Genomic DNA, 13420 nt, shown 5'->3' with positions numbered 1-13420 from the left:
AAACGAACTCCAAATGCATTTCATACATCTGGCTTCACGAGGGTACTGGGAATCGAACTTAGGCCTATAGGCTTTTCAAGCAAGTGCCTTTAACCTCTGAACTATCTCCCCAGCACAAGGAGAGTCATTCTGATATTCGAAGAGGACTGTATGTATGTGAGCAAATCTGTGGCTCAGTCCATTTGGTGTGAGACTGCATGTGTGTGTTTAAGTGAATGGATGTGAGTCATTTGCTTGTGTGTGTCTCTGTGTGAATGTTATATGCATTCATTGGTGTGTTGTGTGCCTGTGACAATTCCAGCATGGATACCTGAGTGATTACGAATGTGCCTATGAAGGCGTTTCTGTTTGTGTCTGTATGTGTGTGCATGTACTTAAGAGTATATGTCTGTGCTTTGCATCTGTGTCCCTGACAATACCACAAGGTAAAAAAGTCACAGGGGGAATGTGATTGCATTGGGAAGTCTCTCCTGGGACCGTGACAGGGTCTCAGCCTTGCCTTAGGTCATAGAACAGGCATATGTCACTGATGACATCACAGAATAAAGGAAGAATCATAGTGACCGTGGGGCCCCTTGGGGCCCCGTGGGGCCAGCTGGAGGGCTTCAGCACAGTCCATATCAGCTCTCACCAATTAGCTGGAGCACTGAGATTTTGGGCATCAATTTCAAGTCATGAAACCCCACCTCAGGGACCACAGTAGAGAAGAGTCTCCAGTCAGTGGGACCCCCCTGAACGTGACCAGCCCCGAGCCCACAGAAGAGAGCCTGGGAATCTTCTGGCCAGGTGAGTCAAGAGAAGAGGCTGGAGGTGAGCCAGGGCCAGCCCTTGGGAAGGAGGTCCTGGGAAGGGGCAGGTTGAGTCCAGATACCAGGACCAAAGGGGTGAAAGTGGGGGGCACTGACCATGACAACAATGGGCGGGGGAAGGGAGGCACTGGTTTTTGTTTGTTTGTTTTGTCTTGTCTTTTTGTTTTGCGAGGTAGGGTCTCACTGTAGCTCAGGCTGACCTGTAATTCACTATGTAGTCTCAGGCCGGCCTTGAACTCATGGTGATCCTCCTACCTCTGCCTCCTGAGTGCTGGGGTTAAAGGCGTGTGCCCTCACGCCTGGCTTGGGAGGTACTGTTCTTTATGAGAAGCTTGGCACTCCCTGAGCCCTTGTGAGACTGTGGAGTGATTTTAGAAGATAGATGGATAAAAATGTAAACTGTTCACCATCATGTGTTTATTTTAATGTGCATTTGGACAAAAACAGTTACTATGCAGTAATATAAAATATAAAAGTGCCTTTATAACACATTCGTGAAACTAATCTAGAATGCCAGTTTGAAAGTCACTGTGTGTTTGTATGTGTGTGTATGTGTGTGTGTGTGATCTGTGGGCAGTCCTTAACATAATGTCTGCTATTGGGGCCAAGTGGCTCTGTCAGGCATTTACATTTTCTTTTTTAAAAATAATTAATTTATTTATTTGAGAGAGAGAAAGAGAGAATGGGCATGCCAGGGCCTTCAGCCCCTGCAAATGAACTCCAGATACATGCGCCCCCTTGTGCATCTGGCTTACGTGGGTCCTGGAGAACTGAACCGGGACCCTTTGGCTTTGCGGGCAAATGCCTTAACCACTAAGCCATCCCTTCAGCCCGAGGCATTTACATTTTCTGTGCCTCACTTTCCCAACATTGGAATTTCTTAGGGTCATTTTGACTCTTTAAGGAATCAGAACATGGTACCTTCTTACATGGCTGCAGGGCCACAGTCAGCATTGGAGGAGGTGGGTGAGGTGGAGAGACTTCCCAAAGGGACAGGGGAGGGGAGGGTGATGCTGGATAACTCAGCCCAAGTACTTCCCCGGTTCTTAAGTGGGCTTTATTGAGTTGCTATTTATGGGTACAAAAGGAATCGAATCTAAGTGGGCAGTGTGAAGAACCGTGATGCTTGTTCCACACTGTGACCACCACCACAGTCAAGATGCAGCCTGCTATCATCCCTACCGCCCAGAGTTCCCAGGTGTACCTCTGTGTCCTGTCCTCCTCTGCTCCAGCTCTTGAAAGTTGTTTGGTCCCACAAAATTGCTTCTCTAGAACGCCATCTACGAGGAATCGCACATTGGCTTATTTATTCATCGAGTCCATTGCCATTTGCCCATATTGCCGCTCACACGGCAGCTCATTCATTCGTCCACAGACACAGTTGCATCCTGTGGCTGCACCACAGTCTATTTTACTGTTCACCCGGTAATGGCCTTTTAGGTTTGAGGTGATAGTGTTATTTGATTCTCATCACCATGCTGTAAGGTAGCATTATGGTCATCTCCCGTTATGAGGGATCAACAAAGGCCAGATAGATGATGGCACCCTTGCTAAGAGCCCCCAGAGCCAGTTCCATTCAGAGCTCCTGGAGGTACTTGAAGGCCACTGATGAAACTGTCCTTCCACTTCCCAGGGATCATGAAGAAGGACAAGTCATCTCTGAGGCCAGGGGGTATCCTTCTCCCAGAGGACGACAGCTACTTGGCAGCCCAGACCCGCAGGATGCTCCACTGGAGCAGCTCGCCGTCCTCGTCCAAGTCCGCGTCGGAGCACCAATCTTACTGCCGCTATTGCTGCGTCTACAGGCCCGACGCGCAGGACGCCCCTCCGCAGAGCGTGTGCGCCCTGTACACCCACGTGCAGACGGTGCAGGGCGTGGCGGTGGCCTGGGAGACAGAGTCTGGCTTCCAGCCCGTCACCATGAAGCCCCGCATTCGAGAAGCTGAGTTCATCAAGAGAGAGCGGCAGAAAGGCTCCTCCTTCGAGATGGCCTCCAACACGGACCTGCGCTGGGAGCTGGAAACCAGCAAGCAGCTGGACCCGGAGCCCGAGGACCCCGAGCCACAGGGCCAGCCTGACTGCTACCTGCAGGAGCTGCGCTCGCCACCCGACTGGCTGGTCACCCCCAGCCATGGCCTGCGCTGTGTGGCGTGCTGCAGGGTCTTCCCCACGCTGGGGGCGCTGCTGGACCACGCCCAACACGGCATCCGAGATGGATTCAGCTGCCAGATATTCTTTGAGGAGATGTTGGAGAGGAGGAAGGCCCAGAAACAAGAGCAGGACCAAGAGCCAGTGGAGGAGGAAGAGATCCCTTCAGACAGTAGTGAGTGCTCGAGGCCCCTAGACAAGGCGCTTCCCACCCAGCAGCAGCAGCGGCAGCAGCAGTAGCGGCAGCAGCAGCAGCATCAACAACAAGGGCAGTGAGCCGAGATGAAGCTGCCCACCCTCCCTCCAGCACCTTCCAGCTGCTGCTCCTATTCCAGCCAGCAGGACCAGAGCCATCAGGGCGGAGGGAAAGGACCAGGGTCATGGGGCTAGGAAGTTATCAGTGTGAGCAGCAAGGTGAGAGGGGAGACCTTCCCCGGGGCCACAGCATTTCCACCAGAGTCCAGTTTTTACAACCCTAATTCAAAGAAGAGGGCTTCCAGAATTCCTGAAGGGGGGAGGGGTACACAAGATGGGAAACACAAGCATGTCCGTGCATGGATTTCTATTTTTGCCCATACTTGCTGCAAAGGTAGATGTGACTCCCAGGAGAGGCAACTGCAAAAGAAGTGTCAAGCCCTATTTTTTTTTTTTTGTCATTGTTAAGGAATCTGTCGTATGCCCTAATTCTACTTCTTACGCTATTGAGATTAAACGTAAATAACTCACAACGGAACATGGTGTATCACGGAGTGAACCCCCGTGCTGGACGGTTGAGCCCGTAAGTGACTGTTTGTCTAGATTATCATCACAGACAGGGTGACAGGCAACTTTTCAGGGTAGAGATAGGACCAGGGACATCCTTCTGACCCGAGTTGATATACATCAGCTAATCATTTTGAGTGCTGCTGTATAATTCATCTAAAATCTCCTTCCAACCAGAATAGGGGCTGCATCCTTTAAACAAAGGTGCGAGGCAGGTGTGCAAACAATGGAATGCATACGAGGTACAGAAATGCTTGGGACCCAAATTTTTTTCAGAAGTTGGAATACTTGCATATATATATATATATATATATATATATATATATATGTATATCATGAAATACCTTGGGGGTTGGGACCTAAGTGTAAACACGGCATTCTGTTTCAGAAGCACCGTATACATGCATTCACAGATAGTTTCGTACAGTATCTTTACTGCACCTGTGTTTTGACTGTGATCGCGTGTGAAATTTTCCACTTGTGATGTGATTGATGTCAGTACTTTCAAAAGTCTCAGATTTGGTAGTTTGGATCATGGATACACAACCTCCTTGATTTCCAGCAACAGAAGCAGCAATTAACAAGAGAAGGGGTTCATCAGATCGAAGAGGTTGGTGGAGCCAGAAGAGGAACCCTAAACATACATTGTTTGGTCAAAAGGAACTTATAGCTTGGTGCTTATGAGCTAGGTGGCAGATGCTAGCGTAGGATTTCTCAGTGGTGGCACTCCTGACCCTGTGGGTTAAATCATTCTTTGTGGAGAGGTGACATAATGCAGCTCTTCTTTTCTTTTAAAATTATTTATTTGTTTCTTTGAGAGAGAGAGAGAGAGAAACACAAATGGGCATATCAGGGCCTCTAGCCACTGCAAATGAAGTCCAGACGCAAGTGCCGCTGGCTTACGTGGATCCTAGGGAGTTGAACCTAGGTCCTTAGGCTTCATAGGCAAAGTGCCTTAACCATCTCTCCAGCCCCCAGGTCTTGTTTTCACATGTTCACTCTGAAGACATCTGAACTGGGACAGTAGCGAAAGGAGAAAGGGAGAGGTGTTGAGATTAAGGAACCTGGTGCAGAATTCTTTCCGGGGATGGTGGTGACTTGGACAAGAGGTATGGGGACCAAGTACAAAGAACCCGGAGTCAAGGGAATGGGAGTTGTGAAGGTGGAGTCTCCAGTTCCCAGCAGGAACTGATGAGGAACATACTAACTGCTATGGGGGACTTTGGAGGAAGAGCGGTGTGAGTATGCGTGCACACAAATGTGTGTCAACATACGTGTGAGCATGCACATGTGCTTTGCGTGATCATGTGTGCGTGTGAACACGGTTTACACGAACACTGTACCAGGACCGGGGATCAGTTGGGACATGGTGAATTCTAAATGTGAAGAGCAAGTTCAAGTAGAAACATTGAGTGTGGAATGGTTAGAATGAGCAGACAACTATAGGTAAGCTTGATGGCACACGTACAGCATCACGTTTAAAGCCCCCCAACGGTGGATGATGAGACAAACTTGGGAGCTGGAGTAGAGTCAGATAATGCAGCCTGGGAAGTGAGATCAGGGAGGTGGGCTTTTCGTAGGAGTTTTCATCCTATCCAATGAACGTAAGGTGGTTTTCGGGAGTGACGTGCAGTGTCAGGTGACAGAGGGAGCAGAGTCAGCCAAGGACGGAGCAGAATTCCTTTCCTCTGGGTGACGTGAAAATCGGCTCAATGACCGAAAGGGCAGAGGTCAGATGAGCACTGGCCTGGTACCGCAGACACAAACACCAGGTTGCCCCGCTGCCAAGTTTAACTGGGAAAGCAAAGATGGACCAAAGGGAATGAAAACAGGGGTGTTCATGCTAACGGAAATAGTCCAGTGAAGAAAGCGGGAAAATTATACAAGAAAAAGCCAGGGTCTCCACAGGACGGAGAGGACTGAGCAGAATGGGGAAACTGGCCTGGAGATAGTGGCTTTGTGTTCTGTTGCATGTGGGAGGGAGGAAGGGAGGTCAAGAAGGGTTTGGGGGCTGGAGAGATGGCTTGATGGTTAAGGCATTTGCCTGAGAAATCTAAGGACCTATGTTGGATTCCCCAGGACCTATATAAGCCAGATGCAGAAGGTGACTCATGCATCTGGTCTTTGCAGTGGCTGGAGGCCCTGGTGCACCCATTTTCTCCCTTCCTCTCTTTGTTTTTTCTTTCTGCCTCTTCCCTCACTCTCTCTTCCTCTCAAAGAAAGAAAGAGAGAAAGGAAAGGAAAGGAAAGGAAAGGAAAGGAAAGGAAAGGAAAGGAAAGGAAAGGGAAGGAAGGAAGGAAGGAAGGAAGGAAGGAAGGAAGGAAGGAAGGAAGGAAGGAAGAAAGGAAGAAAGAAAGGAAGGAAGAAAGGAAGGAAGAAAGGAAGGAAGAAAGGAAGAAAGGAAGAAAGGAAGGAAGAAAGGAAGGAAGAAAGGAAGGAAGAAAGGAAGGAAGAAAGAAAGGAAGAAAGGAAGAAAGGAAGAAAGGAAGAAAGGAAGAAAGAAAGAAAGAAAGAAAGAAAGAAAGAAAGAAAGAAAGAAAGATAGATAGGTAGGTAGGTAGGTAGGTTTGGGAGCCCAGGGCATGGCACCTGAACCCTTGGAAATGACAGGGAGCTCTTCGGAACTTTAAGCGGGCTGGATTTGCATTTGTGAGGGATCACTCTAGTGGACAGAGTAAAGGCTGGTGGGAGACAGGAGACCACATAAGGTTCTGACAGCGGGAGGAACTCAAGGAAAAGGCAGCAGCTGGTTAACTGTGCACCGTGGCTGGTGTGCAGTGACATTGGTGGTCTCCAGGAGGTTTTCCTAGGTGGGTGGCGAATGCTAGTGTCCTTTGCTACTAAAGGAAAGGAAAGTGGGTGGGGGCAGGGGCAAAGGAGGGGAGAGGAAGGAAGGAGAAAGTGGAAGAGATGCTAAACAAATTGAGTCTAAGCATCTAGAAAGGAGCTGGCTTGAAAGACGGATACTTGGAAATACTTAGACCGGCGACAGATTTGTGACTGCCTGAAGATCCATGTTTACCACATCCCGCCGGTCTCATGTTAAATGTGTTTTCTCTGTCAGATCCGGGCAACAGAGGTCATAGGTCATCTTAAGTTGCACATCAGCTGTATGGGATCCTTTCAGTCTTATCAGGCTATCTAAATGTCCCATGAAAAGCAAGAGGAGGACTTTCTTTGTCAGAGTCACCTCAGAAGAGCTACGTCTGTCATTGGATGGGAGCCATCAGTAGGCAAAATGGGCAGACAGAGTCCAAGGACTAAGGAAAGGAAAAAGGGACCAGTGACTCAGAAATAGCACTAATGAGGAGGGTATTTCTACTTGGTAGGGGAAGAGACTAAAATGAAACACAGTATCCAAGATCTGGAATTTCAACCTTTAAAAGGTTTGTGTAAGCCAGGCGTGGTGGCGCACGCCTTCAGTTCCAGCACTTGGGAGGCAGAGGTAGGCAGATCACAAGGAGTTTGAGGCCAGCCTGAGACTACATAGTGAATTCCAGGTCAGCCTGAGCTAGAGTGAGACCCTATCTTGAAAAACCAGAATTAAAAAAGAAAAAAGTGTGGTGGGGAGTGACCCAAGACCTTGCTAAGGTCACATGGCTGCCACATGTTAGAGTCAGGCTTCATGCCCAACAGCTTGGCTCCAAACTTAGGGTCTAACCATGGCATGGAGATTCAAGCCTTCACGGGGAGACAGATGCAGGGTGTTTAGGAAAGCAGACATGTTAACCCACAGGGTGTGTTATCTTCAGATTAAACAGCAGCATCTGGATATACGTGAAGAGATGAAGGGAATTTAGGACAAATGAAGGATAATGGCCCTAGGGAAACAAACTTTAAAGAAGGACTTTTGCTAACAGATGGAGGAGAGGAAAAAGTGATCCTCAAGGCAGTGACTTCTTAAGATGTATGTTAGAGGCTGGAGAGATGTCTCAGCTGCTGAAGGCACTTGCTTACAAAACCTGCAGGCCCTGGTTTGATACCCCAGTACCCACGAAAAGCCAACTGCACAAAGTGACACATGCATCTGGGGTTCGTTGGCAGCACAAGTCCTGATGTGCCTATTCTCTATCTTCATCTCTTGCTCTCCCCTCTCTCTTTCAAATAAATAAATAAAATATTTTTAAAGGAAAGACGACTTAAAAAAAAACATATCTTAACTCACCTGAGTTAGGTATTCACCTGTGGTTTACACACAGCACTTTGCAGAGATCTGAGATGGTAACGAGCAAGTGGGGAAGAGCCCTTCCAGAGCGCTCAAGACGTCTTAAAGCATTTGAGATGAGCCACTTTCAACTCTTGACTTTCCCAAACCATAGGAAAAAAAAAAATCAGAACTCATATTTAAAACTTCCATGAAGCTGATGACAAAGGCCTGACAAAGGTGGCACTAATGAAGGAAATAAGGTTCTGGGGAGATGTGAGTGGGTAAGACTGCTTACTGCGGAAGCCCGAGAGCCCAGGAGAGCCCAAGGTCTCCTGAGCTTGATTTGCGCAGCATCCATTGTTAGCAGCTGGCTGTGGCCACACACGCCTGTAGCCCCTGTCCTGTAGGAGTGGACACAAGTGAATCATTGGTGCCTACATGAGGAGCAAAACAATGGTAGCATTGGGTTGAGTGTGAGACTGCGTCCCAAGGAAACAGGCGCTGAGTGGAAAATGAAAAGAGGAAACCCAATGTTCGCCACTTGCCTCTGCACGTGTGCCTTGAGGGTGTGCACGGCTGCACACACACACACATACACACACATTACACATACTTCACACACACATATGCATGCCAATAAAAGCAGATGATGTATTAATCTCACTTACACATGAAAAATAGTGAATTATCAAACTTAACCAAATATGAAAGGTATAATTCATCTTCACTAAGTTTGGACCATCCCCAGACCAGCAATATTTAAACATTATTACATTTTTAAATCATATTGAAAGAATAACTTTATTATTTCAACAAATAAGGAAAGAACAAGAAGCGGGGTGTGGTGGCGCACGCCTTTAATCCCAGTGCTTGGGAGGCAGAGGTAGGAGGATCGCTGTGAGCTTTAGGCTACCCTGAGACTACATAGTGGATTCCAGGTCAGTCTGGGCTAGAGTTAGACCCTACCTTGAAAAACCAAAAAAAAAAAAAAAAAAAAAGAAAAAAGGACAAGATAGGGAACTCTCTTCTTGAGAGGTCTACTCCAGGAGCCCCTGTGGAACATATACTACTGTTCTAGGTCTTCCTCCCCTTCTCTCACTGCTTGTGCGTAAGTCTATTTTAAGTCTTTTCTTACTAAACTCCAACCTCATAAAAAGGACATGACAATCAGCAGTAAGCCCATACACTTGTGATCAATGGCTGTTTTGATGTAAGAGCGAAGATAATTTCATGGGTAATATTAAGCTTTTCAGCAGCTGGGACCAGCGCAACTGGATTTTTGTCTTTTCTAATAAAAAAGTGACGTTGGGGTGGAGGGATGGCTTAGCAATTAAGGTGTTTGCCTGCAAAACCTGGTTTTGATTTGCCAGTGCCCACATAAAGCCAGATGCACAGGGTTGCACATGCACCTGGAGTTCATTTGAAGCGGCTAGATGCCCTGGGGTGCCCATTCTCTTTCTCTCTCTGCTTGCAGATAAATAAATAAAATATTTTAAAAACTAGTGAAACTTTCTAAAAAAAAAATACCCATGGAGTTGGGACCTTACTTCATATCATACACACACACACACACACATATCAAATTGAAAAGGCCTTCTACACGGATTAGCACTATAAAACTCAAGTGAAACACAGATGTAAATTCTGGAGAACTGAAAACACCTACACAGAAACTTGTGTGTATCCATAGCAATGTCATTCATAATATGGAAATGTGAAAATCACCTACATGTCCATCAAATGATAAACATGCAAACAAAATAGAGCAAATATCTATCTATACAATGGAATATCATTCAACTATAGAAAGAAATGAACTTATTCATGGTACACATGAATGAAGCCTAAAAACATACAAAGTAGAAGAAGCCAGATATAAAAGCCTATATAACGTATCATATTATGTATATTAAATATCCAAATAGGCAAGTTTATAGAGACAGAAAGCAGATTAATGGCTGCAATTGAGTCAGGTAATCCAGCACGTGTGGGAATGGCTGCTAATATATATGGAATTTCTTCTGAAATTAGATGGTAGTAATGGTTCCACAACTTCATAACTATATTATAAGCCACTTGATTGTATAGTTGAAAGAATGAGATTTTTATGGCTTATGAAATGTATCACAATTCACAATATATTTAATTACCTTTAATAAACACAACCACCATTGTGATTAATCATTGTGGTTGACCTTAATTCAATGTCAAAGGTGACCTTACAAGAAGAGGAGACTATGACATGGAGCCACTGAGCAAAAGCCTTGTGTGTTGGGCAGCTCTGCCCTGCCTGAGTAAGGGAAGCAGCTTTTCAACCCTTGAAGGCATACCTGAGATAATCAACTGATGAAAAGGAAAGACTTATTTTGACTCACAGTTTCAGATATTTGAGTTTCTATTTGGGTAGTCCTGTTGCTTTGGAGTCTGTGGTGAGACTGTTAACTATGGTGGGTAACATGTAGGGGATGCCTGTCCGCCCCATAGTTAGATATGAAAGAAAGAGAAAGAAGAATAGACCATGTCCTATAGTCCCCTTTGAGGACACACCTTCAATGACCTGATACCTCCCACTAGGTCTCATATCTTACAGGTCCCACCACCTCATAATGCCAAATGAGAGACCAACTCTTTAACATGTGTGCTTTGGGGCAATGTTTAGGATCTACATGATAGGTGAAGATGGCCTTCTATAAACTAAGGAGAGAGAGCCCCCAAAAGAAACAACTTTGGGTTGATCAGGCTATTTTCTTCAGACCTTTGTTTCCCGGGACTGGGAGACAACGCATTTGAGTTAAGGACTCTGTATGTGGCACTTGGGAACAGCTCAAGAAGACTGGCTGGATATATGGAGCAAAGGTCCAAGCAGGAAGGCAATAGCTGGGAAGGCTGGAGTGGATCCACCCTGCTTGTAAGGAGCCGTCCTAGTTGACAGCCCTTAGAAGCACAGGCTCAAAGACAGGTGCCTATAACCATGGTGGGTATAAATGCTGAAAAGTCACAAACTCAGGTTTGGAAGGCTCGGAGACTTTTGGCCCAGAGCAAACAGTGTGGATTTGGATGTGTGAGGGCATGGCAGCATGCTAAGCCTCTCATGCTTTCTATCTGGCATGACTAACTAGAAGGTTCCCCCAGGAAATTGTCTGGGCATAGGAGCCAGGAGGATGTGCTGAACTGAAGGGGAAAAAAATAGTAAGAAGGAGGTGAATAAGGCATGTGTGAATCTCAAAGCCTGCTGAGCCTGTCTGTGCATGTGTTGGTAGGTGTGAGAAAGTGTATGTGTGTGCATGATGGCCCTGCATAGGCCCAGGCTGACAGTTGGCTTGGGACAGGACACAAAGACCCCTTTCATGAAAAGGCTCACAAATGGTACTGAGTCCCCAAGGACATTTATGTTCTCTGCAGGACTTGCTGAAGCAACTTCCCCCCCCTCACGAAGGGCACACCAGTCACTACTACTAAGACGAGGTGCCCTCTCAGTCCCAGGAGAAGAGGAGAAATTGAGAATTGCCCAGACCAGCGTCTGGCCAACTTTCTTTTCTTTTCTTTTCTTTTTTTTTTTTTTAAGGGCTAAGAGTACTCTTACTAAACTGTGTGGACTTAAGTTATTGCTGTTGAAATGACTTAAGCAACAGAACCATAAACATCCAAGTTTATAACTGCCTTGCAACAAACATAAGCACGATTGCAATAGCAATAAAATTCAAACTAACAACATTAATTTTATGTGACGTTTTATAAAACCAACTTGCCTCTTATCTGAGTTCGGACATGAATGTGAGTGACATTCTCAGGGGGTCAATGTGTTCTCACCATCATGCCATGGACAGCGAGTTACTCACTCTCGGTAGCAGCAAGCTGATAAGCTTCATGTCCACACCTCCATATGGTATCCTACCTATCTTGGACCTCTGATGCTTACCGCCTATGGCATCTGTATTACTTTGGCTGGAATTGCTCCAAGCTTGGAGTCTTCACGTCTTCTCTGTATAGAGACACAAATCAAAATGTCATTTATTTAGATAGGGTCTCACTATGGAGTCCAGGCTGTCCTCTCTCCTCACTTGAACTCTCAATTATCTTCCTTCAACCTCCTGGGTACTGGGACGTCAGGTATGCATCACTATGTCTGAGCAAGATGTCTTAATTTACCACTTTCAAATTATTAAGTCTAAAATGGAAACTTTATGAAAGCCCAAGTCCTGCACTTAGCTTCACAAAACCTCAGAGCCCTGTTTTGTGAAAACATCTCTGAAACAGCGAGGGAACATTTTATGTTCCTTCCCTTCCTGCCTCCCTGCGCCCTCCTTCTCTCTGCATCCTGTTCCCTATGAAGTGATATCTTCTGTCACATGATGCCACCACCATGAAAGGAGAAGGTTTGAAGGGAGACTGGTAAAGAGTATCCTCTTTAAGGTCAAGATTTAGCCCCCTCTGGATGAACAACTTTGGTAGCCCACCTGGTACAACAAATGTGTAACAAATGTTGGAAAGGGTCGTTGGATGTACAACACAGTTTTGCTGTTTGGAAATGGCCCCTGGGTGATGAGGACCAGGGATAAAATCCATGTATGGAGGCTTAGTAAGGTCACTGTATGAGGGTGAACTTGTTCCCGGAGCTGCTGCTGAGTTGTGGCATGTGAAGCAGGGTAGAAATCCCTGTGTGGAGACCAAGTATGGAGCTACAAAGATGGAGCGTGGTTTGCAGCGTAGGCCCAAAGGTGTTTTGCATGTACCAGGGCTGTGGAGATGTTTGACGTTTGCCTGCCAGTTACTGATTTTTGCATGGTCCAGTCTCTCCTTGTTACACCTTTCTGCAATGGAAATATTTACTCTGCGCCACTATGTGTTCAAAGTATATAACGTGTGTTTTAATTTTATAGGGAGGGCTCACAGGGACACACACTTTTAATCCCAGCACTCAGGAGGCAGAGGCAGGAGGATCATAGTAAGTTCAAGGCCACCCTGAGACTACAGAGTGAATTCCAGGTCAGCCTGAGCTAGAGTGAGACCCTACCTCAAAAAAACAAAAAACAAAACAAAACAAAGAGAGAGAGAGAGGGAGACAATCGACAATCTTGAATCTCAGATGAGACTTTGGATTTTTGACTAGTGTTAAAGTTGGTTAAAAAAAAAAACTGGGACGTATAAAGGTTGGACTACATTTAATTTGTGTTTTAAGATGATCATGAGCCTACCAGGGCCCAGGGGTGGTTTGAATGAATGGCCTCATATAGGCAGACATGTTTCATTAAGATTAAACTTCCTGGCTGGAGAGATGGCTTAGCGGTTAAGCGCTTGCCTGTGAAGCCTAAGGACCCTGGTTCGAGGCTCGATTCCCCAGGACCCACGTTAGCCAGATGCACAAGGGGGCGCACGCATCTGGAGGTCGTTTGCAGTGGCTGGAGGCCCTGGCGCGCCCATTCTCTCTCTCTCTCTCTCTTTCTCTCTCTCTCTCTCTCTGCCTCTCTCTCTCTGTCTCTCTCAAATGAATAAATGAAAATTTAAAAAAAAAAAAAAAAGATTAAACTTCCTACTTAAGTTCCCCTCTGGTAG

General features: G+C 46.3%; 1 protein-coding gene across 1 annotated transcript; it reads left to right on the top strand.

Moving 5' to 3' along the window:
* The first annotated feature begins 674 nt into the window (after positions 1-674).
* On the top strand, positions 675-3244 carry Fam170b (family with sequence similarity 170 member B). Its single transcript, XM_045137161.1, has 2 exons — positions 675-839; positions 2499-3244. Exons 1-2 carry the CDS (start codon positions 675-677, stop codon positions 3195-3197), a joined length of 864 nt encoding a protein of 287 aa, XP_044993096.1. The 3' UTR covers positions 3198-3244.
* The last annotated feature ends 10176 nt before the right edge of the window (positions 3245-13420 follow it).

Source organism: Jaculus jaculus, chromosome 18 (genome assembly GCF_020740685.1).
Source record: "Jaculus jaculus isolate mJacJac1 chromosome 18, mJacJac1.mat.Y.cur, whole genome shotgun sequence".
In the NCBI taxonomy this organism is placed as follows: Eukaryota; Metazoa; Chordata; class Mammalia; order Rodentia; family Dipodidae; genus Jaculus; species Jaculus jaculus.
Note: the sequence above shows the minus strand (reverse complement) of the source record. Positions and strands in the feature narration are given on the sequence as shown.